The sequence below is a fragment of the Procambarus clarkii genome, chromosome 26 (genome assembly GCF_040958095.1).
Source record: "Procambarus clarkii isolate CNS0578487 chromosome 26, FALCON_Pclarkii_2.0, whole genome shotgun sequence".
NCBI lineage: Eukaryota > Metazoa > Arthropoda > Malacostraca > Decapoda > Cambaridae > Procambarus > Procambarus clarkii.
The window spans coordinates 15,549,303-15,572,317 of NC_091175.1; the positions used below are offsets into that span (position 1 = coordinate 15,549,303).

At 41.4% G+C, this 23,015-nt stretch overlaps 1 protein-coding gene across 1 annotated transcript; it reads left to right on the top strand.

The window, feature by feature from the left end:
- Positions 1-1,675: 1,675 nt before the first annotated feature.
- Positions 1,676-18,940, top strand: LOC123756815 (uncharacterized). The gene is made up of 12 exons (XM_045740186.2): positions 1,676-1,832; positions 3,066-3,177; positions 4,202-4,374; positions 5,908-6,046; positions 10,724-10,980; positions 11,381-11,564; positions 11,794-11,975; positions 12,929-13,076; positions 13,396-13,573; positions 14,062-14,242; positions 15,337-15,474; positions 16,218-18,940. Exons 1-12 carry the CDS (start codon positions 1,772-1,774, stop codon positions 17,153-17,155), a joined length of 2,691 nt encoding a protein of 896 aa, XP_045596142.1. The 5' UTR covers positions 1,676-1,771; the 3' UTR covers positions 17,156-18,940.
- Positions 18,941-23,015: the final 4,075 nt, after the last annotated feature.

Genomic DNA, 23,015 nt, shown 5'->3' on the forward strand with positions numbered 1-23,015 from the left:
CAGACCACGGAGGAAAATGAAACAGGAATTTCCTTAAGTACTTTCGTATATTAAATACATCTTCAGAAGGAATCAACAGTCTACAGAAGGATTCCTTTTAAAGATGTATTTAATATACGAAAGTACTTAAGGAAATTCCTGTTTCATTTTCCTCCGTGGTCTGACATTGTCATATATCTCTCTCTCTATATATATATATCTCATTATACAAGTTTAGACTGATAACGATGATTGATTGATTGATATAGATTAAGCTACCCTAAAGGTGGTATGGGCATGAATAGCCCATTAGATGGCGCAGTCAATGGCTTATATTACAAGCTTGCACCTTACCTTGCCAAACTGACCATCATCTAGCAAATTGGGAAGATATATTAAATGTAATTAGTTGTACACTTAGGAATTGTAATTAGTGGACCAACTAATTACAACTGATACTATATAACCTATATTGATACGAATTTATCTAACCATATAATGATATACTGTAGGTTATATTAATTCTGGCACAAATCTTAAACTTTTCTAATGTTCTTCACTTGGGAAGAAAGGTAAGGTAAGATAATTATCAGGGAAGGTAAGGTAATTATCAGGAGAAAGTTCTAAGCCATTACAACTGTTCAGCACTTGAAAGGGATGAGAACAAGGATGGAGGTAGGTAATGGTGCCCAACCACTTGGACAGTTGGGGATTGAACGCTGACCTGCATGAAACGAGACTGTCACTCTACCGTCCATCAGTTGGGTTGAAAGTCGAAAATTTAACTCTTCAAAAATTGGTGCATCGTTAAATACTTACAAAAGGTTAAAACGTAGTTCCAATTATTATTATTTACATTCTTGTACAGCCACTAGCACATAGCGTTTTGGGAAAGTCCTTAATCCTATGTTCCCTGGAATACGACCTCCAAATCGTTTAACAACCAGGTACCCATTTTACTGTCGGGTAAACGGGCTACAGTTAAGGATTGACGCCAGTAAATCCTCACCCTCTCGGTATTTAAGCTGGTTAACAGTGCAATAAATATACAAACTCCGCCACTATGTTCAAGGAAAGATGCACTGGTCTCAGTGCAAAATTTAGGAATGAAAGAGAAATCAGTTCTCAATAGGAAAATACAGTAGTGTGACCAGTTACTTAATCTACACAGTTCACAAGGTTTTTGGTATGGATACATATTTATTTATTTATTTATTTATTTATTTATTTATTTATTTATACAAGAAGGTTCGTTGGTTTTGTGAGTGTACATAGCATTAATGTTTTTACATTCTCGCAAAGTCACTAACACACATAGCGTTTCGAGCAATGAGGGGTTACTTCATGATGGCTAACTATATTTTTATTAGAATCTACCATCTTACATGACCTAAAACTCGACACGATGTGGTGGTTAGTAATTTGTTGTATATTTTCTCTGACTAATATACTGAATTTGAAGCAGTCGACAAGTCACGGCGTAGCTCGGGATATTTGTGATAAACAACGTAATTTGTTATAATTTGCAAATTTGCCAAATCTGCAGATCTTTTCCCCATTGACACATCGTCAATGGGGAAAAGGGTCTCCCTGTCGAAAACTGAAAATGCAAGATTTTGAGACCAAGTCAGATGCTAATGATTTACTACACTGGAGATAAGGAACATGTGGGAAAATTGTCTGGGAGTTGTTACACAGTATTCAGCTGTGTTGCGGTCACCATGTGTAGAGTCCCACATACGAGGCTCGGCACTGACACTTGCCGCTGCCAGTGCCACCATCACACACCAACATGGAGGGCTGGCACTGCCTAGGGACGGTTATTGTTGCCTTCTGCTACCTACTGAACCTTGGTAAGTACCTTATCCTTGAGGTTACCTTGAGATGGTTTCGGGGATTAATGTCCTCGCGGCCCGGTCCTCGACCAAGTCTCTTGGTTGTTGGACTGGTCAACCAGGCTGTTGAACGCAGCTGCTTGCAGCCTGACGTATGAATCACAGCCTGGTTGATCAGGTATCCTTTGGAGAATTATTATCTGTATAGTTATTATCTTCCATTACTATAGTATAGTTATTATCTTCCAGAATTATGTTTCGGTTAACCTGTTGATCATCATATAATATACAATCGCCTTACATTCGGGTAAATAGATCCCCTAGCCTTATTTTGTAAATTATAAGAGCCCTCGTAGTGATAACTGTGTCTTTAATTAAAATATACCCTGTAAAGGTTGTAATATATTCTATATACTGTAGGTCAAACGTTCAGAGATTTGAAATTCCTAATTTTGCATCATAAATATTCTTTAAGAACAGCCAAATATTATCTAACGCTTTGTTTATTAATTTCTCAAAATTCTCACCAAATTGATTAGGAGAGATCTTCTTCAATTGTAAATGCATTTAATAGAAATATTATTGAATCTGCTTGAATGTAACTGTTGGCTAGCTGTGGTTAAGTTTGATATTTAATGCAGGTGCAGATTAATGCAAACAAATGTAAGGTTCCGAGGCTAGGTAATGATAATAGCTATAGGATATCAGTTGAATGGTATTGAAATGCGAGGTCTAACTGCGATAAAGATTTGGGGTTCATAGTATGAATTTACAATACAAAAATCATTGTATAAATGATCGAAATAAGGCATATAGGATACTGGCATTTATTTCTAGAAGCGTCATCAATAAAACTACTGGTGTTATTATTCAACAATGTCTTACTCCTGTTAGATTTGAGGTTCCTCAAATCTTATGATTTATGAACCTTAATAGATAATATATGCTAATATATTATACTATTAATTTATATTTAAGAAAATCCCGTTTTAAATGAACAGCATGTAAAAAATTATGAATGCGTCTGTGGGGTCGACCACTGAATGGAATGGACTTGAGTTGAGGACGGGTTGGACGTGGGGGTCCTTCATTGTTTCAAGCCTATGTTTCAAGATATGAAACTCATGTTTCAAGTTTGAGTGGATATGCATAGGCACTACCACGTGTGGACGAATAGGCATTCTATAGTTTCCTTAAATCTTATGTCCTTATGATCTTACTTATAAACACGTGAGTATTGTGTGCCATCAGGAAAAGCTGGAGTGTGTGCAGGATCTGGTGAAGAGCCAAGGGTGCTGTTGCAGCTGGAGTTGGGTGAGCCATACGTCTACGAGCAGGGCCAGCGCTGTGGGACAGATACCGGGTAAGTTGAGTACGGTCAAATTCAATTTCTTTGTTATGCACCCCATACCCATCCCCTGGGCGGTGGTGTAAAGGGTTACAGAGGCACATAATCGGTTCAGGAACAGAACCCTCTAGTTCGTTTAGCTAGGCAAATAACAATTTTTTGACGCTGTTTACACAATTATTAATGTTATATATACATGTACACATACTCATACATACATGTACATATATATATATAGGTCAAAGACCTGAGAAAATATGTATGCTTACAGCGTCACCGCATTTCTTTTTTAAACAAACCTAACTTAATCTATCCTACCTTAACCTAACGAAAATATGAGATAAAAGGTTGTGATTTATATACACGTGGCGAGAACGACGCATGAGACGTCACTGACTTAAATATTCACGCCGGTACAAGTTTCAGATCCCAATTGTGGTATGTAGTATGCTCATTACATGTGGTATGCTACAGTATACCACATTGTGGGTATACCGCAGCAGCGCCGCTAGCCTATCCTGGCCATGTGTTTAGTGCCCACCTACACTTCTTAAGGCAGTATTTGTTTTGTTTTTTACTCACATTCCCTCGGTAGGGGTTTCGGTGCTTGAGTGTATTGATAATACATTTATTCTCATCCATTCTCCTTTAGATACAACCTAATACCCACCAAACTTGTTTTCATTACACTTGCTTTCAAATTGCTTGCTTAAATTGCATTCATCCTCACCTTACACCCCCCCCCCCCCTCCCTCCTCTCCTTTCACAGTGCCTTATTTTCGAGAATTAAATACAATAATAGTCAGTGAGAAATTTCGTACCTAAAATATTGGTAGTCAATAAACTGCCCTCCAGTCTGCCTTATATGGGTCAAAGTCTTAATTAGCACCTATAAACACTGACAATAAGCCGACAATGATTAGGCCCATGAGGTGTGGATTTAATTTCTATAAACCGTCGCATATGTTACGGTGGGGTCGATCGCGTAAAAAAATTACTGTGTTAACTAGACAGGTTGTTCCCTCTCCACCCCCTGCAGGTGTCTGTTTTCGTTCCATACGGATGAAACATCTGGAGAAGACAATCTGGGAGAATACGTTGAGTTGAGGAAGTATTACAACACCTCCCAGGGCGCCATCGTCGTCCACTCCAGCAGGTCCTACATCACTGGTGTCCTGGTCTTCAAGCAAGAGTTCCCTGATGGACTGCAAGGTGGGTCTTGTGAGGAGGGGGGGGGGGTTTAAGGGAATACTTTTCGTACACACTAAGTAGCTAAGCTTCAACACTCTGGTCCCCAACTCTCAAGTTCAAGTACGTTTATTGAGACAACAAAATACATCTCAAAGGGATAAAGTAGCTTAGGCTATTTCTACCCCCCCCCCCCCCCTTCCCGACTCTCATTCTTCATCCAACTAGTGAAGAAGTTCCAAAGCCTTTAATGCATTCCTTTAGATTACCATTTTAGTCAAATTCGTTTGTAATGTTTCTGTCGTTCATTCGGGTATTTAGTTTCCGCCTGCAGTGTCTCCATGATCATGTACCACCCGTTCCCTCTGTTCATTTGAGAATTTAAAGGAGGAATTGTATATGTTTATCTCTCAGAATGTTCGGCAATATGTTTATTGTTTGTGATGTGTCTATATACGTATGAACACGTTGTACTGAACGGGGTAAGAATAGCTTGAGCTACCTCATCCCTCTGTGTTTATTTTACCTCAATAAACTTATTTCAATTTCAATTTCAATTTGAGCATTTTGTGTGGCGATGACATCTGCCGTGATGCTCCTCACTTCCTGTAGGGAGGGGGGCGAAGAATTACCTCCAGGATCAGTCTTATGGCAAAGCTCTCGTGCATATTCCAGCAGTGAAATATTGATGTTCATGAAAAAGCATGTTGCTATTTCCCAATTCATTCCCTTTACAGTTCTTGAGGTAAAGAAATTCTAACTTGTATTCCGTGCTACATAGTCTTCCGGGCTTGGTTCCTTTTTTTATAATTACTTACTTCCTGGCATTCCTGTATTCATCTAACTTCTATGTATATCTTCTCACTATTTCACTGCGCAGTTTTGTCTACTATTGATAACCTAAAATGGTTAGCGTTCGTACTTGCTCAAGTCTCCTAAGGGGCTAGATATGCTGGAAGAGTCGAGCGTAAGCTGCTCAGTTCTGCCTTTTGAACCATAAATTATTTAATGCATTTAAGATAAATTTTATTGCTGAATTATGAAAGTTGCTTATTCAGTTATAGCTTCATCAATTCCATCCCATACGGTTATATCATGCACTGAAGAAATACTGGGGCCATGATCCAGACATACAAAATATTTAAGGGGTATTAATTGTGTGTGTGCAATATTAACTTGCAACAAAGTACATATAGTCATAGTTGAGGCGTCTACCAAGGAACTGAAGGTTATAATACGGTGAGTGTTGGGAGAGGATTCACGGGAGACATCTCCCGTCGCGCAGGGTGCAGTCGCACCTCCACAGATCTCCAGTATCAGCTCTTGATACTGGTAATGGCTCAAAAGGGCCACCACTTACGGGCTATTCATGCCCGTGCCACCTTTTGGGTGGCTTAATCTTCATCAATCAATCAATCGGGAGAGGATTATTAATGTGACTTTAGGGGTTGTCAAGCTACCATGAAGGTGAGAGGGCAGGTTCGGGTTATGATGATGGTTGGAGAGTAATAGGAGAAAACCTCCTCCGATGCCGCACTTACACACCCTCTCTGTCAGGAACGAGTACGGGCAACAAAGACCTGGTTAGTGCCTGCTACCCCAGCTTGGTCCTCCCCAGTTCCTCTGATGCCCCAGACCTCCGGTACATCACCCCTGGAGGGTTTATGGCCGGCTGGACGCTCTACTCCCACGGCAGGTAAGTGGATAGATACTTTTTATCTTTTTCAGGGATATTCCTGAGCGGGCCCTAAGCCTCTGGCTAGCCCGCTAAGTGTTCCTCGTTTCTGTTTTACCTGGGTGTTGTACGAGCATTTATGACGCATGTTGGCTGCATTAAGATTATGTCCCATGTGTTTAACAACTTCTGCTTTGTTAAATCTCAGTTGAAATTTTATTTGGTTTGTAACTGTGCACTGTGTTAGATAATGTTACAGTAGTCTGTCGGGCATTTCTCCACAAAGCTGACATTTCATCTCAAGTTCAAGTATGTTTATTGAGACAAGAAAAAATATATCTCAAAGGGATAGAGTAGCTTAGGCTATTTCCACCCCCCCCCCCCATTTCATCTCATTAAGTGTTCACTTAAGAAACCTGTACATCTTTTTAGAGCTTGGAAACACTACGATGTTGTTCTCAACACAAAGTCGAGAATTGTTACGGACAAAACTTCGTACAGTTTCGGAGCTAATAAATTGTTTAATAAATGCAATTTAAGCCGCCATAATTGGGGAAAGATCTACTGGTTTCATAAGTAGACATTTAAGTGCTTGATGAATACTGGCCTAGGTAGGTACTCCAGGATACCACAGTTACCAGGTATAGGTATTGGGTGAAGCAAATCAAAACAAAGGTGTAGTGGAATGGATTACAACCAACTGAGAGAAAAGGGACTAGATAATTACTGGAAGTTTCAGATTATCATTAATGTCAAAACCTTCGATTATTTCTAACCTTCATAAACTCTAATCTCTAGCAGAGCTGACAATGAATAGTAAGCTACACGAATGTATAAACACTTCTCGCTTGTTATGATACATAAAATGATTTTGTTGAAAATCTCAATCTCAATCTCTCTCTCTCTCTCTCTCTCTCTCTCTCTCTCTCTCTCTCTCTCTCTCTCTCTCTCTCTCTCTCTCTCTCTCTCTCTCTCTCTCTCTCTCTCTCTCTCTCTCTCCCCTCCCCTCCCCTCCCCTCCCCTCCCCTCACTCCCCCTCCCCCCCCACAACGATTTGCTCTACCCCCAACCCCTCAAGAGTACCCCAGACACAGCCGCGTGCCTCGCCTGGCCTGGGAGTCCTCCCCACAGGCGCCGGCCAGCTGACGGAGAGACAGGGGAAACAATAGTGACCTGAGGATGATGGGCGGGAGTTTGGGCGAGGTCAGGCGCCAGCCAGACGGTATGTGAGGTCGTGGCCGAGCTTCAGGTGGCCGCGGTTCCATCCTATTGGTGACCTCGGGTCTTGACCGCGTCCCCGCCTTCGCTAATTAGTCAAATGTTTATCCTTATTTTGAAGATTTATGGACGCTGATGTCCATAAATTCCATGAAATTCTTTGTTCGGGTTAAACAAAGAACCAAACGATTATTATGAAAGAGAGAGCAAAAGTTAAATTATACTCTCTTATGATGGAAGTATAAATGATAGGAGGATATAACAAGAGAAAAAATAATATGGTGGTAAATATGTGAACACAAACTAGAACAACGAAACAATTAGCTCAAATTGGTTATAGCCTCAGATAAGATCGGAGTAAATGCTCGTTTGAAAAATAGGGAACAGTAGTATATTAATGGAACGCTGTTTAGCAGAATTGCAGCATCTGAGGTACTAGAGATGGACACCGCCTTGACCACTACTTATGAAACTGTTACCTAAGAAACATTAGCAATATGTGTAGTATTCTAAATCCCACAAAACATTTTTAACTTTGGGAAACTCTGACAAATATCGATACTCTTCTTAAAAGCTTTCCTAATTTTCCACTCAAGATAACACAGGTTTTTTATGTTTGTAAGTGTTTATCTTATGTGATTATCTGTTCACTTGAGACAGTTAAGTAGGTCCCAGTTGCGTCTGGGTACAAGTGACAGGATGAACAACCCAGTGGGTTTTCTTCCTATTGGGGAGTGTTGTACATACTGCTGTGATTGTATGTTTACTCACAGGATGAGTGACGCTGCCCAATAAACAAACTGATACCTTTGGATACTGGCGTATCCATATTTGATACGTTGTACCAAATATTTTGCCTTGGGTTTACCTTAGGGCAAAGTTATACAAAACTGACACGTTGTTAGAGTATATACAAGTCGCCGGGTGGCTGGATTGTTTCAAGTGTATGTATATATATATATGTCGTACCTAATAGCCAGAACGCACTTCTCAGCCTACTATGCAAGGCCCGATTTGCCTAATAAGCCAAGTTTTCATGAATTAATTGTTTTTCGGCTACCTAACCTACCTAACCTAACCTAACCTAACTTTTTCGGCTACCTAACCTAACCTAACCTATAAAGATAGGTTAGGTTAGGTTAGGTAGGGTTGGTTAGGTTCGGTCATATATCTACGTTAATTTTATCTCCAATAAAAAAAGTTGACCTCATACATAATGAAATGGGTAGCTTTATCATTTCAAAAGAAAAAAATTAGAGAAAAAATAATAATTCAGGAAAACTTGGCTTATTAGGCAAATCGGGCCTTGCATAGTAGGCCAAAAAGTGCGTTCTGGCTATTAGGTACGACATATATATATATATATATATATATATATATATATATATATATATATATATATATATATATATATATATATATATATGTGTGTGTGTGTGTATGTATTTGTATATATACGTACCTAATAGGCCAAGTTGCCTAACAAGCAGAATTTTCCTGAAATTATATATTTTTATAATTTTTTTTTATTATGGAATGATAAAGCATTCCATTACAATATATGACTTACTTTTTTAAAATTTGAGTTAGTTTTAACATAGAAATTTGATCACACCTAACCTACCTAAGCTATCCTAACAACATAACTAAGTCAGTAATTCATGTTCTTAATATAATATAATATTATATATATTTATAATATATATATATTAATATCTTAATATAATATATTATATTAATTAATATAATATTAATTAAAATAAACCAATTTAAAAATAAATATTTAAAAATCACTCTGTTAGGCAAATCGGGCCTTACGTACTAGGCCAAGTAGTGCGTTCAAGTTATTAGGTACGACATATACATATTTATACTATGAAAGAATGTGTTTGTCTGTTCAGAGGTGGAAACCATACAACTTTTTTGGACTCCAACTTTGGATAGAAAAATACAAACGGATGGATATATAGATGGGAGACTCAGACCCGGGCAGTGCCGGGTACCCGTAATATTTTATATATATATATATATATATATATATATATATATATATATATATATATATATATATATATATATATATATATATATGTATATATATATATATATATATATATATATATATATAATATATATATATATATGTCGTACCTAGTAGCCAGAACGCACTTCTCAGCCTACAATGCAAGGCCCGATTTGCCTAATAAGCCAAGTTTTCATGAATTAATTGTTTTTCGACTACCTTACCTACCTAACCTAACCTAACCTAACTTTTTCGGCTACCTAACCTAACCTAACCTATAAAGATAGGTTAGGTTAGGTTAGGTAGGGTTGGTTATGTTCGGTCATATATCTACGTTAATTTTAACTCAAATAAAACAAAATTGACCTCATACATAATGAAATGGGTAGCTTTATCATTTCAAAAGAAAAAAATTAGAGAAAATATATTAATTCAGGAAAACTTGGCTTATTAGGCAAATCGGGCCTTGCATAGTAGGCCAAAATGTGCGTTCTGGCTATTAGGTACGACATATATATATATATATATATATATATATATATATATATATATATATATATATATATATAATATATATAGATATAGGGAGCCGAGCGGACAGCACGCTGGACTTGTGATCCTGTGGTCCTGGGTTCGATCCCAGGCGCCGGCGAGAAACAATGGGCAGAGTTTCTTTCACCCTATGCCCCTGTTACCTAGCAGTAAAATAGGTACCTGGGTGTTAGTCAGCTGTCACGGGCTGCTTCCTGGGGGTGGAGGCCTGGTCGAGGACCGGGCCGCGGGGACACTAAAGCCCCGAAATCATCTCAAGATAACCTCAATATATATATATATATATATATATATATATATATATATATATCTTGAGATATATATATATATATATATATATATATATATATATATATATATATCTTGAGACTAATACCATATATATATATATATATATATATATATATATATATATATCTTGAGACTAATACCATATATATATATATATATATATATATATATATATATATATATATATATATATATATATATATTCGTTCGTCGTTCTTGTAGACATGTTATTAAATTAAGAATGAAAAGGTGAAATCAATGATTGTAGTAGTAATCTTAGGTTTAGGTTCTTCACTTGGGATGGAACTTATTTAATTAAACTATCTCTGGTTTAATTTAAACTGTTATTTAAAGTCATTATTGAGGTGTGACATTAACTGTAATTTGCAGCGTTGTGTTTACGCTATCGGAGAGAAGCTAAACAAGCAGAGTGAAATTGAAATTGAAATAAGTTTATTGAGGTAAAATACGCACTAAGGGATGAGGTAGCTAAAGCTATTCTCACCCCGTTCAGTACAACGTGTTCATACATATATAGACACATCACAAACAATAAACAATTTACCGAAAACAAGCAGAGTAGTTCAGAAAAAATGATGTATCGCCCCCACCAGCATGTTTACTGACGTGGACTGGTTCCGGGATGGCGAAGATGGAGGGGTGGTGGTGCTGTTTCAGGGCGAGGACGAGGCTGTAGCCAGCGTGGTGGTATCCGCCCTCACCCAGCCCATGGCCACTAATGTATGGCTCGACCGAGACCACTGGACTCTAGATTGGGGAGTGCAGGGCCTGGCCGAGCACATCCCAGCAGGATTCTCGTCTGAAGTGATCATCTACCCGGGCGTGGAGGGCATCACCAAGAACATCATGGGTGGGTAGCCTAATAGAAATATTACATATTAACATTAAGTTAGTTTATATCAACAGCAGTTACCTATGGTTTTAGTTGTATTATGATTCACATTTTATGTGAATAGATTAAAGTCTGATAGTCTAATGGAAGCCTAATCACTCTATATATCTTGATTGCTTTCGTTTTTAACTGGGATTTTGACCTGTAAGGATAATACTGTACCAATACTGCTAACTGGCCCCACTACGCAGAAAATATTGTCATTGGTCAGCATACGACAGGTTGTACTGTTGTCTTAGTTGGCTGTAATGATAATGCTGAGTGAGTGATGTGGCTTTGTAAGTGTGGAGTGTTGAGGTTGTGAGGACACGGTACTGATCTGCATACTGTAAGTGTCCCTTAACGTCTGCTGTTCCAGCGTGGGGGGACGCCTTGAAGCGCTATCATGGGGCTGCCAAGATGCAGGACACCTCGGCAGACTTCCTCACCTACTACACTGACAACGGCGCCTACCACTACTACAACCCTCTTCCATACATCAACTTCCGCGACGCCCTCACCCATGTCTACAACTACTCGCTCGATAACAATATTCCATTCAGGTGAACTTGCATAACGAATCATGTTATATATAGTTTAACTCTGGCAAGATAAAAAATGTCTGGAAACATGGGTATTTCATGATAATCATTATTCACTCCCTGCCCGCAGATAGCTTCACTGCGGTTCGGTAGTCCGAGCAAGCAATCTCTTGTTATCTTTTACTAAGTTGTGCAGGTACCTTCTCCGTCACCTGGCCCCAGCGTACATTACTAACCCTGGATCCTACAGGCGCCTGCAGCTGGACTCCTGGTGGTACTACAAGGGCGTCGGCTTCGGCGTCAAGAACTGGACGGAGATCCCACTCTTGTTGCCGGGTGGCATCGCTGGCCTGCACCAGACGACAGGTTGGCCCATCGTCGCCCACAATCGGTACTTCAGTAGTGACACTGTCTACGCTCAACAGAATGGAGGTAGGTGTCGGGGTCAACAGCTAAGAAGGATAGATACAAGGAAAGTAAATTACTTTCAATCAAAATTTTATCTTAAAAATCTTAATAATAATGTTTCTTCAATTTTGTTTTCCCAAACTGTACTGTATATCATATTGAAGTCACAGGAAAGTGATATCTTGAGTGAGACTTCTAGTTCAGGTAATTTTAGCTTATCACGGTCCAGTCGGTAGTGTGTGTGCTGGAGGTCATGGATGCGGGTTCGACCCCAGTGTATGATTTCATTATTGTATCAGTAGTATACAGTTGTAGTAATTACTGTAATTTTATTTTCTGTAATTAACAATTCGAGTTGTCACGAGTTGTATATTATTTTAGCGCCTGTCTTAGTCTCTTAATAAACAAATAATTCGAAGTAAATAAGTAGATTTTGACGAAGTCCACTCTGCTCACTCTTCATGTATCTAATGGTGTCATCATATAAACTTCCATACTAACAAATCAAATGAAAGAACATTATACACAGTTATAATTTGTTGACTCGGAGCCGGTCCTCATTTCTCACCAACCCACAGTAAGCCAAGTCCATTTGGCCCAATATCTACAATATGTAGCTTGATGAAGCGTTGTGTAGATCAGCGGCTGTTTCAGTGGCCAGCTTCTTACCTCACTGCTATATATAACTCGCAGGGAGGACTTTCCTGGCGAGCTTGCCTTCCTGCAAACATAAAGCATTTATGTAAAATCCCGCGACGTTTTCAGAAGATTGTGAGATGGTACAACATAAAATTGCAGTTGCGAGATCATTGCAGCAACGCTAAAAACGTTGCACAGCCAAAATACAACGTTGCAAAACATTGCCGTAAGGCTCTGATTTTGCTGGAGTATCTTCAACACTATGCACCTACCCTTTACTTTTGTTTATCCCTCCATCCTCTCACTCATCTTCACAAATCAACCTCTTCCCTACCCAGGTCAGTACCCTTTCACGGTGGATGAAGAGACCGGGAAGTCGCTACCGCTGGACAAGAGCTTCTGGGACGACCTGCTGGACGAGGCTCTCACCTGGGGTCTGGCCACATACGAACAGGACTGGCTGGACAGACAGTACATGTTCACCAGGTTAGTGAATGTACAACACATGCACGCCAGGTAGGTACGACACCTTTGTCCAACTTGAGTGTAACATATTTCACTTGTTCTTGCTGATACATAAATCCTTTGATGGTTTACTTACTAATCAACTGGAAATTTCCAGTTGACGGAAACTGGCACATGGAAATTTCATCACACTTTTCTCCTTTAACTTTGAACGCCTACTCAAACAGCGATCATCTTGCTCACTAATACTCTCAAGCCTAATTCCAACAAACCTATCAACAATCACCCCTTTCATTTACATCTTACCACATCATTTATCTTGTTCCCTTCTTTCCAAAAGCGCCCTACACACTAACGTGACGTTGGGGAGCAGTTGGCTGGACAACATGGGGAAGGCAGCGGAGGAACGCGGCCTCAACATACAGTATTGTATGTCACTTACCCGCCACGTCCTCCACTCCGTCAGCCTCCCTGCCGTCACCCAGATCAGAGTCAGCGGCGACTACCTCTACACTCCGGTAGGTGGTCGTCTGTCTTGAGTCTTTGTAGATGTATCGAAGTTCCGTAAACCGAACAGCAACTGGAAATAGCCACCATGACTTGACTCTACTTGGAAGTTACGAGAGTTGTACCACTGTCCAAGTTGAAACTAAAATTCTTGGCTCCTAGTGCAGTAGGTTTAGATATGAAGCCTTGTTGTTCTTTATGCTAGCCTCAGCTAGAGTCTTACATAATGTGAAAGTAATCAGTAATCATTTGAACATTACATAGGTCTCAGCACAATAAGAAACCTAATTGGGCTGTCCGTCAGCGACGAATTAGGTGTTTACATTTATTTGAATTAAGCTTGTATGGACATGCAGCAGATTCATTAAGACGAGGTCAAAGTTTTCGCCAAATCTGGTGGTGCTACATGGACGAGGGCTTGGTCCTTGTGGTTCCTACTTCCGACGAATCTCATCGATCTGAACTTCCCGTAAATATGTTCAAGTGTTTTTATCAACAGGGCCAATGGCGCATCGGGGCGTCGTCGTTGCTGCCATACGCTCTGGGTCTTCGTCCCTTCAAAGACGTCTTTTGGAGTTCGCAGGAAAATGTCGACGCCATCTACAATGACTGTGAAGTCGTGACGAACGATGATCCGCTGACGAACATATATAATTATAACGGAAACATTAACATCACTGGTACGTCAGATACAAGTAACTTCGTACACAAGAAGATTCGACCACGGATTTTGTTCCTTACCTAATCTAATCCAAACCCGATACAGCAGCGCCCGATACAGCCTAAGCTAAGCTAATACATTGCTAATACATATAATATATATATATATATATTATATATATATATATATATATATATATATATATATATATATATATATATATATATGTGTGTGTGTGTGTGTGTGTGTGTGTGTGTGTGTGTGTGTGTGTGTGTGTGTGTGTGTGTGTGTGTGTTTGTGTGTGTGTGTGTGTGTGTGTGTGAAGGCCTGGTAGCACAGTCGGGTTCGTTCTCGACGCACAATCGAGAATTCAGAGTTCGAACCCCGGGCGGAACAGAAATGGTTGGGCACATTGCCTTTCACCTAATGCCTCTGTTCACCTAGCAGTGAGTAGGTACTCGGGAGTTACCTACTGTGTACCGACGTGTCAGCTTGTTGTGGGGCTGCATCCTGGGCGGGGTCAGTAATTCGGCCTTGGGGGGGGAGGGGGGGGATGACCTTGATAAAAGTTAAAACGTGTATGAATACACTCTGGCTTCCTGTCCCCCGACACAAAGAATTATGAATTATACGGTTTAACAAACAGTGAGGACAAGGCGGGTGAAAAACACCTTGGTTTTAAGAGAATCACAAATTTGCAAACCAATCAACCAACTACATCACACTTGCATCTGTTTGAATTTATAAATTTTAAAACGTTTTAAATTCTAAATGTTTTAATTTATTTTAAAATACAAATTTACATTGTACACTGCCATGCAGGACAGGAGATAATTCATATGCAGTTACAAATACTAATATGGACACTCAAATTTAGGATAGAATGTTAGGCTGTGGCGTTTGGGTTTTAGATTTTCCGGTTAACTTTGTACGGATTACCTAAATTTACAAAAATAACTGTCTACGGTTCACATAATTCGTATTGCTTAGTTTTAGCATCTCTCTTTTCATTACTAGATACTACTGCCTTAGCAAATATACAAATTTATTTGCTAAAAAAAATATAAAAATAGGTTTCTGGAGAGTTTAACATGACTTGCTTACTATTTATAGCGTCTGGAAAGCCATGTGTACCCTGGAAAGACTTCGGGTGGGACGACCTCTACTACACCAGTACCTTGTTCGAGAACCTGTGTAGGAACCCAGATAACATCAAGGAAGGCGCCTTCTGCTTCACTAAAGCTTCATTTGGTGAGCTTAGGTCGTGTTTCTGCTGGCTGGCAGGCTAAATTGGCTGGCTGGCTAATTGGCTGGATGTCTGAATGGCTAAATTGGTTGGCTGGCTGACTGACTAATTGGCTGGCTGGCTGGTATGCTGGCTGGTTAACTAGGTGATTGGCTGGCCAGCTAATTTGTTAGCGGGCAGACACAGAATCGTTTAGAAAAGCTAATATTAATTACGTCGTTGATAATATGTGAAGTGGTTTTTGCTTACTTAATAAAATGATTAGTGGATTGTTACACTGGTGATCTTCAATGTCGGTAATTGAGACATTGAGCATAGCATATATTTACCAGCCATGTACGGGCACCTGCCATATTTAATAAGTTTTCAATAATGTTTTTCTTCATTGTGGGTTTATTTAACTTTCATTTTCCATCACTGAAACGCTCCAACAATGTACTTCCTGTATTCAAGTTTTGCTAGAAGTTTTATTATTATTATTATTATTATTATTATTATTATTATTATTATTATTATTATTATTATTATTATTTTCTACCACAGACGTGGCCACACATTTACAATGCTAACCAGCATATATACATTTTCTTCTGTCCTCCATGGACAGGGTAAGAGATGTGTTAAACATATAGTTCAAGGGTTTATTGAACAATCAACCACAGAAGGTGATACGGTGCTTTTAAAATGCTAAGCTTTGCTAGAAGTGACAGGCGAGTGGTCTGATAATCCTGATCTGTATTTTCCTTAGATGTGCCGGAGGAGGAGTGGGAGTGGGAGTACTGTGACGTGCCCAAGTGTGAGCTGGACTGCTACACCTTCAACGGCATCTTATACCAGGGTGACCAGAACGTGACCCAGAGTGGCCAGGTGTGCGTTGACTGGGCCGGTGAACACAATATCCACGGTGCTGTGTGTCGCAACCCCAACAACGACGCTGCGCCGTGGTGTTACGTGACGGAGGACCACTTGGAGAAAGACTTCTGTAACAACAAGTGTCTTGAGGCCGTGGAACTCAACTCGTATCTGCAGGGAGCAGTATCGACGCTGAGTGGCGGACCTGTAGGCGTTGGCGACAAGGCCCAGAACCTTAATGTTCAACTTATTATGAAATCTTGCAATGCCGAGGGACGTTTGTTGCAGCCGACAAAACCCCTGACGGTCGTTGACGGTTACTTCTTCTCGTCTGACTATAGAGAAGTATGGACGGGCTACAGCACCATAGGAAATTATAACTTCGGCATAATTTTCCTGGCAGAGGTCGATAAAGCACTGCAAATGACTCCTTCAGAGCTGAACTTAGAAAATGCCTTCACCACAAAAACCTTCTTGTTCAGTAATTATCCCGAGAACTCGACGTACACGCACGACGTATCTTCTGGCCAGACCATTGATCTTCCTGCCTGTGGGGGCTTCCTTAATTTCTGTCTCATCTACACGTCACCGGCCTTCCAGATCAATACAGGAGAAATCTTCATCTTGGGTGAGAGGGAGAAGTGGGCGCCTGTTTCGCCTGAGAGGTTGTCGGAAATCACAGAATCTCCCTCGTCACTCACGGTTGTCGTCAGTGGTGTTCAGGGAGAGGCTGTCACTATATCCTTCCTTGACCAGACTATTTTCACTGTGACCTGTAACTTTACAGAGACAGGCACTATGATCATTGACACCACAGAGCGCACCTGTCAGTAACACCACAAGGAGCGTCCACCAGTAACACCACAGGGAGTGTCTACCAGTAACACCACAAGGAGCGTCTACCAGTAACACCACAAGGAGCGTCTACCAGTAACACCACAAGGAGCGTCTACCAGTAACAACACAAGGAGTGTCTACCAGTAACACCACAAGGAGCGTCTACCAGTAACACCACAAGGAGCGTCTACCAGTAACACCACAAGGAGCGTCTACCAGTAACACCACAAGGAGCGTCTACCAGTAACACCACAAGGAGCGTCTACCAGTAACACCACAGGGAGCGTCTACCAGTAACACCACAAGGAGCGTCTACCAGTAACACCACAAGGAGCGTCTACCAGTAACACCACAAGGAGCGTCTACCAGTAACACCACAGGGAGCGTCTACCAGTAACACCACAAGGAGCGTCTACCAGTAACACCACAAGGAGCGTCTACCAGTAACACCACAGGGAGCGTCTACCAGTAACACCACAAGGAGCGTCTACCAGTAACACCACAAGGAGCGTCTACCAGTAACACCACAAGGAGCGTCTACCAGTAACACCACAAGGAGTGTCTACCAGTAACACCACAAGGAGCGTCTACCAGTAACACCACAAGGAGTGTCTACCAGTAACACCACAAGGAGTGTCTACCAGTAACACCACAAGGAGTGTCTACCAGTAACACCACAGGGAGCGTCTACCAGTAACACCACAAGGAGCGTCTACCAGTAACACCACAGGGAGCGTCTACCAGTAACTCCACAAGGAGCGTCTACCAGTAACACCACAAGGAGCGTCTACCAGTAACTCCACACGGAGCGTCTACCAGTAACTCCACAAGGAGCGTCTACTAGTAACACCACAGGGAGCGTCTACCAGTAACACCACAGGGAGCGTCTACCAGTAACACCACAGGGAGCGTCTACCAGTAACACCACAAGGAGCGTCTACCAGTAACACCACAAGGAGCGTCTACCAGTAACTCCACAAGGAGCGTCTACCAGTAACTCCACAAGGAGCGTCTACCAGTAACTCCACAAGGAGCGTCTACCAGTAACACCACAAGGAGCGTCTACCAGTAACTCCACAAGGAGCGTCTACCAGTAACTCCACAAGGAGCGTCTACCAGTAACACCACAAGGAGCGTCTACCAGTAACTCCACAAGGAGCGTCTACCAGTAACACCACAAGGAGCGTCTACCAGTAACTCCACAAGGAGCGTCTACCAGTAACTCCACAAGGAGCGTCTACCAGTAACACCACAAGGAGCGTCTACCAGTAACACCACAAGGAGCGTCTACCAGTAACTCCACAAGGAGCGTCTACCAGTAACTCCACAAGGAGCGTCTACCAGTAACTCCACAAGGAGCGTCTACCAGTAACTCCACAAGGAGCGTCTACCAGTAACTCCACAAGGAGCGTCTACCAGTAACTCCACAAGGAGCGTCTACCAGTAACTCCACAAGGAGCGTCTACCAGTAACTCCACAAGGAGCGTCTACCAGTAACTCCACAAGGAGCGTCTACCAGTAACTCCACAAGGAGCGTCTACCAGTAACTCCACAAGGAGTGTCTACCAGTAACTCCACAAGGAGCGTCTACCAGTAACTCCTCACAGTATTCTATCCAGAGCACTTATTAGTGACAAATAAAATCCTTAACAAGACATATTTTCAGTTATGTTTAGTATAAGTTGTCAGTGATACAAGACAACAACTTCCAGTAGTTGTAAATCATAACTACTGCTGATATATAACACCAGAATGTTATTGGTAATAAAATATAATATTTCATATACACTCACCATTCCTCCATGGTGCTACATAGCCTTCCCGGCTCGGTGCCTTCTTTTGATAATTACGTTACATTCATCATTCCTCCTTAGAATGATTTTAAGGGAATGACCTCCCTGATTTTAAGGATGATCGTAGGTCTTGCTTTCCCAATGTCTCTGCGTCGCCTCGATAAAACCCTTGGGGAGTGTGATGCCGTTGGCGTTACTTGTCTTGTGTGTTTAGCAAAGTTTGTGTGTGTAGTACTGAAAGCAGTACTGCAGTACTATGTAGTACTGAAAGCAGTACTACATAGTTTTCTCGGTTTGGTGCTTTATGTTAATTACTTTTCCTTAAAGCAAAAGCTCCAAGGTGTGTGGCACGTCTCTCCTCCTTCACAGTTATACAAAAGTGTCACTTTATTATACAAGATCATTAGGGAAATATACGGTAGTATAGGAAGCAACAATGCTTTTGGATAAATTACAAAATTTAGGAACTAAAACAAATTGGCCAGTTAAACTTTTAAAGGTCAATTTATATACGGGAAAATATTATAACTTAGCAATACTTTATAAACTAATGAATTCCAAATATTATCAACTATAGGGGAGCCGGTCGGCCGAGCGGACAGCACGCGGGACTTGTGATCCTGTGGTCCTGGGTTCAATCCCAGGCGCCGGCGAGAAACAATGGGCAGAGTTTCTTTCACCCTATGCCCCTGTTACCTAGCAGTAAATAGGTACCTGGGTGTTAGTCAGCTGTCACGGGCTGCTTCCTGGGGGTGGAGGCCTGGTCGAGGACCGGGCCGCGGGGACACTAAAAGCCCCGAAATCATCTCAAGATAACCTCAAGATAACCATGCACTCGTCAACGTGTTCATAAACCTACAGCTCTTACAATGAATAAAATGTATGTTTTAAAGATTAAATGAATGCATGCTAAAGGAGGGTTGCTGGGATCTATCCAGTAGGTGTTGTATTGCTCTTGTTCCTCCAGTGGAAGATAAAGCGTGTTATATCATTATTTCATTTAGTGTGATGCTGAGCAATGCTAACTCCATAATGACAGTGGGGCGAGGCGTGTGATTTTCTAATTATAGTAAGAGAGCATATAGAAAGTGCTGGTGTCGGGTAAGAGCTCCACTTGAAAATTAGAGGTTGTAGTCTCGCGTGACGCGTGAGGTCGGACGAACTGTGGTGAGGGGCCTAATGTGACGTGTGGGGTCGGACGAAGTGTGGTGGGGGCCTAATGTGACGTGTGGGGTCTGACAAACTGTGGTGAGGGGCCTAATGTGACGTGTGGGGTCGGACGAACTGAGGTGAGGGGCCTAATGTGACGTGTGAGGTCGGACGAACTGTGGTGAGGGGCCTAATGTGACGTGTGGGGTCGGACGAACTGTCGTGAGGGGCCTAATGTGACGTGTGGGGTCGGACGAACTGTGGTGAGGGGCCTAATGTGACGTGTGGGGTCGGACGAACTTTGGTGAGGGGCCTAATGTGACGTGTGAGGTCGGACGAACTTTGGTGAGGGGCCTAATGTGACGTGTGAGGTCGGACGAACTTTGGTGAGGGGCCTAATGTGACGTGTGGGGTCGGACGAACTGTGGTGAGGGGCCTAATGTGACGTGTGAGGTCGGACGAACTGTGGTGAGGGGCCTAATGTGACGTGTGGGGTCGGACGAACTGTGGTGAGGGGCCTAATGTGACGTGTGAGGTCGGACGAACTGTGGTGAGGGGCCTAATGTGACGTGTGCGGTCGGACGAACTGTGGTGAGGGGCCTAATGTGACGTGTGGGGTCGGACGAACTGTGGTGAGGGGCCTAATGTGACGTGTGAGGTCGGACGAACTTTGGTGAGGGGCCTAATGTGACGTGTGAGGTCGGACGAACTGTGGTGAGGGGCCTAATGTGACGTGTGCGGTCGGACGAACTGTGGTGAGGGGCCTAATGTGACGTGTGAGGTCGGACGAACTGTGGTGAAGGGCTTAATGTGACGTGTGCGGTCGGACGAACTGTGGTGGGGGGCGTAAACACCTAACCTAACCATGCAATGCCTAAATATACACAGTATGGTAATATATAACAATTGTAATTTATATTTGAGAACATTCCTGTTCTGAATGAACAGCATGTTAAAATTGATGAAATGCGTCTTTGGGGTCGACCGCTGGATGGAATGGACTTGGTCCGAGGACAGGTTGTTGTAAATGTTTCCCTCACGTACTAACATTACAAATAATGACCAACAGAACCTAAACACCTAACCTACGCCTAACTATACATAGAATTTAACGAATAGTAATAATAATTTATATATGAGAAGAAACATTAATAAACAATACGTTATAATTAATTAACGTCTTGGGGGGGGATGGCCGCTGAATTAACGAGCCTACCCTGTGGACAGGTTGACGAACAGCAATTATCGCTAAACAAACCCATCACCATTTAACAAGTGAGCAAGAGGTTTGCCAATATCAGGAACTATAATTATTATTACATCAAACTCGGCTCGTCAGTGTGTGTCGAACAGTTGAAGAGTAGGGAGCGCTGTGTCTGGCTCAACCAGACTGTTGGTCTACTTTGGGCTCTCCACCCATAGTCAGCCTCGACAGTGACATGAAGCCGGTGAGTTGTTAAAGGTTTCCCTGTTATTACTGAGCTTTTTCCAGTTTGTTCACCACAGCCCCTCTCCTTTGCCAGGTAAGTCCACTACGGGCTCGCCATAGCCCGTGTTACTTGGAACGTTTTGTTCCTAGTAGCTGAATCTAAAACAAACAAGATCCAGTTTGTGACTGTTCTTGTACCTGGTGAGGCATTTTACCTTCATCAACATTGCATTCTACGTGAAACAATTCAGTCGCTATAACACTAACGTCTGTTAAATGTGATTTGTAAGAACAGGCGAGTTTTGAACACTATTGTGTTGTGTAAGAGTTTTGTGAGTACTAAGGCTACGTAGTAATTAATTATTATGGGAAAGCGCTAAGAATGTATAACTATAGCACTTGGCTGGGATATAAAGACAAGAAGCAGAGAAATTTGGACCGAGTGAAGGAGCAGTGCCCATCCACTTGGACCATCGGGGATCGAACACCGACCTGCTGGAAGCAAGGTCACTACCTAATCGACCAATCCATGCGGATGAGCTCGAGTACCGACCTGATAGCCATTGAATTTACTGGTGCTAGTGCATATACAAAGTTGATGCCAGTATCCCAACTAACGATGTCTTTATTAAATAATATTCAATATATAGTTAATATTTGCATAAACTTACTAGGGAAAAGTACTACATGTATATATAGTTTATATAATTCTCAGTAAACCAATTTTTCATATCACTAACTGGTAGGAAAGTAACATGAGGAATGAACCACCATAGAAATTGGGTTCTGGACGTTAGCCATAAGTGACAATTTTTTTTTGTTAACACGTAAAAGATCCTCATTGGTAATCTTAATCTACTGTGTATTAATACGTGCGTGTACTATGCACTTCTGATCATGTTCACTGACACCTTGAGGCACAACCTAATCTGTCCAAGGCCCGAGTTACACTATTCTATTCACAAGGTCAACAAAATATTTACTCTTATACAAAGTGGTTCATTGTTTATATTCTCTTATACAGCCTCGTATAGTATTTTGACACTGCAACAACGAACTAAAGAACTAGCATTCTACAGCTGTATTTAATAAATAAAGTGCTTCTCTGCTGCCAACAAATAGAAAGGCGTATTTTTCTTCTTCAGCTGATGTATCCAAACCAACCAGAATAGCCTCCAATTCAACTTGAGTAGACGAAATAAAATTGTTCAGTCGAAGTCCAATTTTCCTGTCATCTGGGAAATAGCCAGTGTATTTCCTTGTCAGGACCCCCTCATCCCCAACATGCTGTCTCTTTCTCAACTTTTCACTTACAGTATACATTAGAATTCAAGAAACTACAAAAATCCTATTCGACCCACCCACCCTATTTGTAACCAAACTGATTTATATTCACTCAACCTATTTATACTCGACTAACCTATTTATACCCACTCACTATGGATGATTTATAAGCAAGTGGTAAATGAAGCTTGCACACATGTTT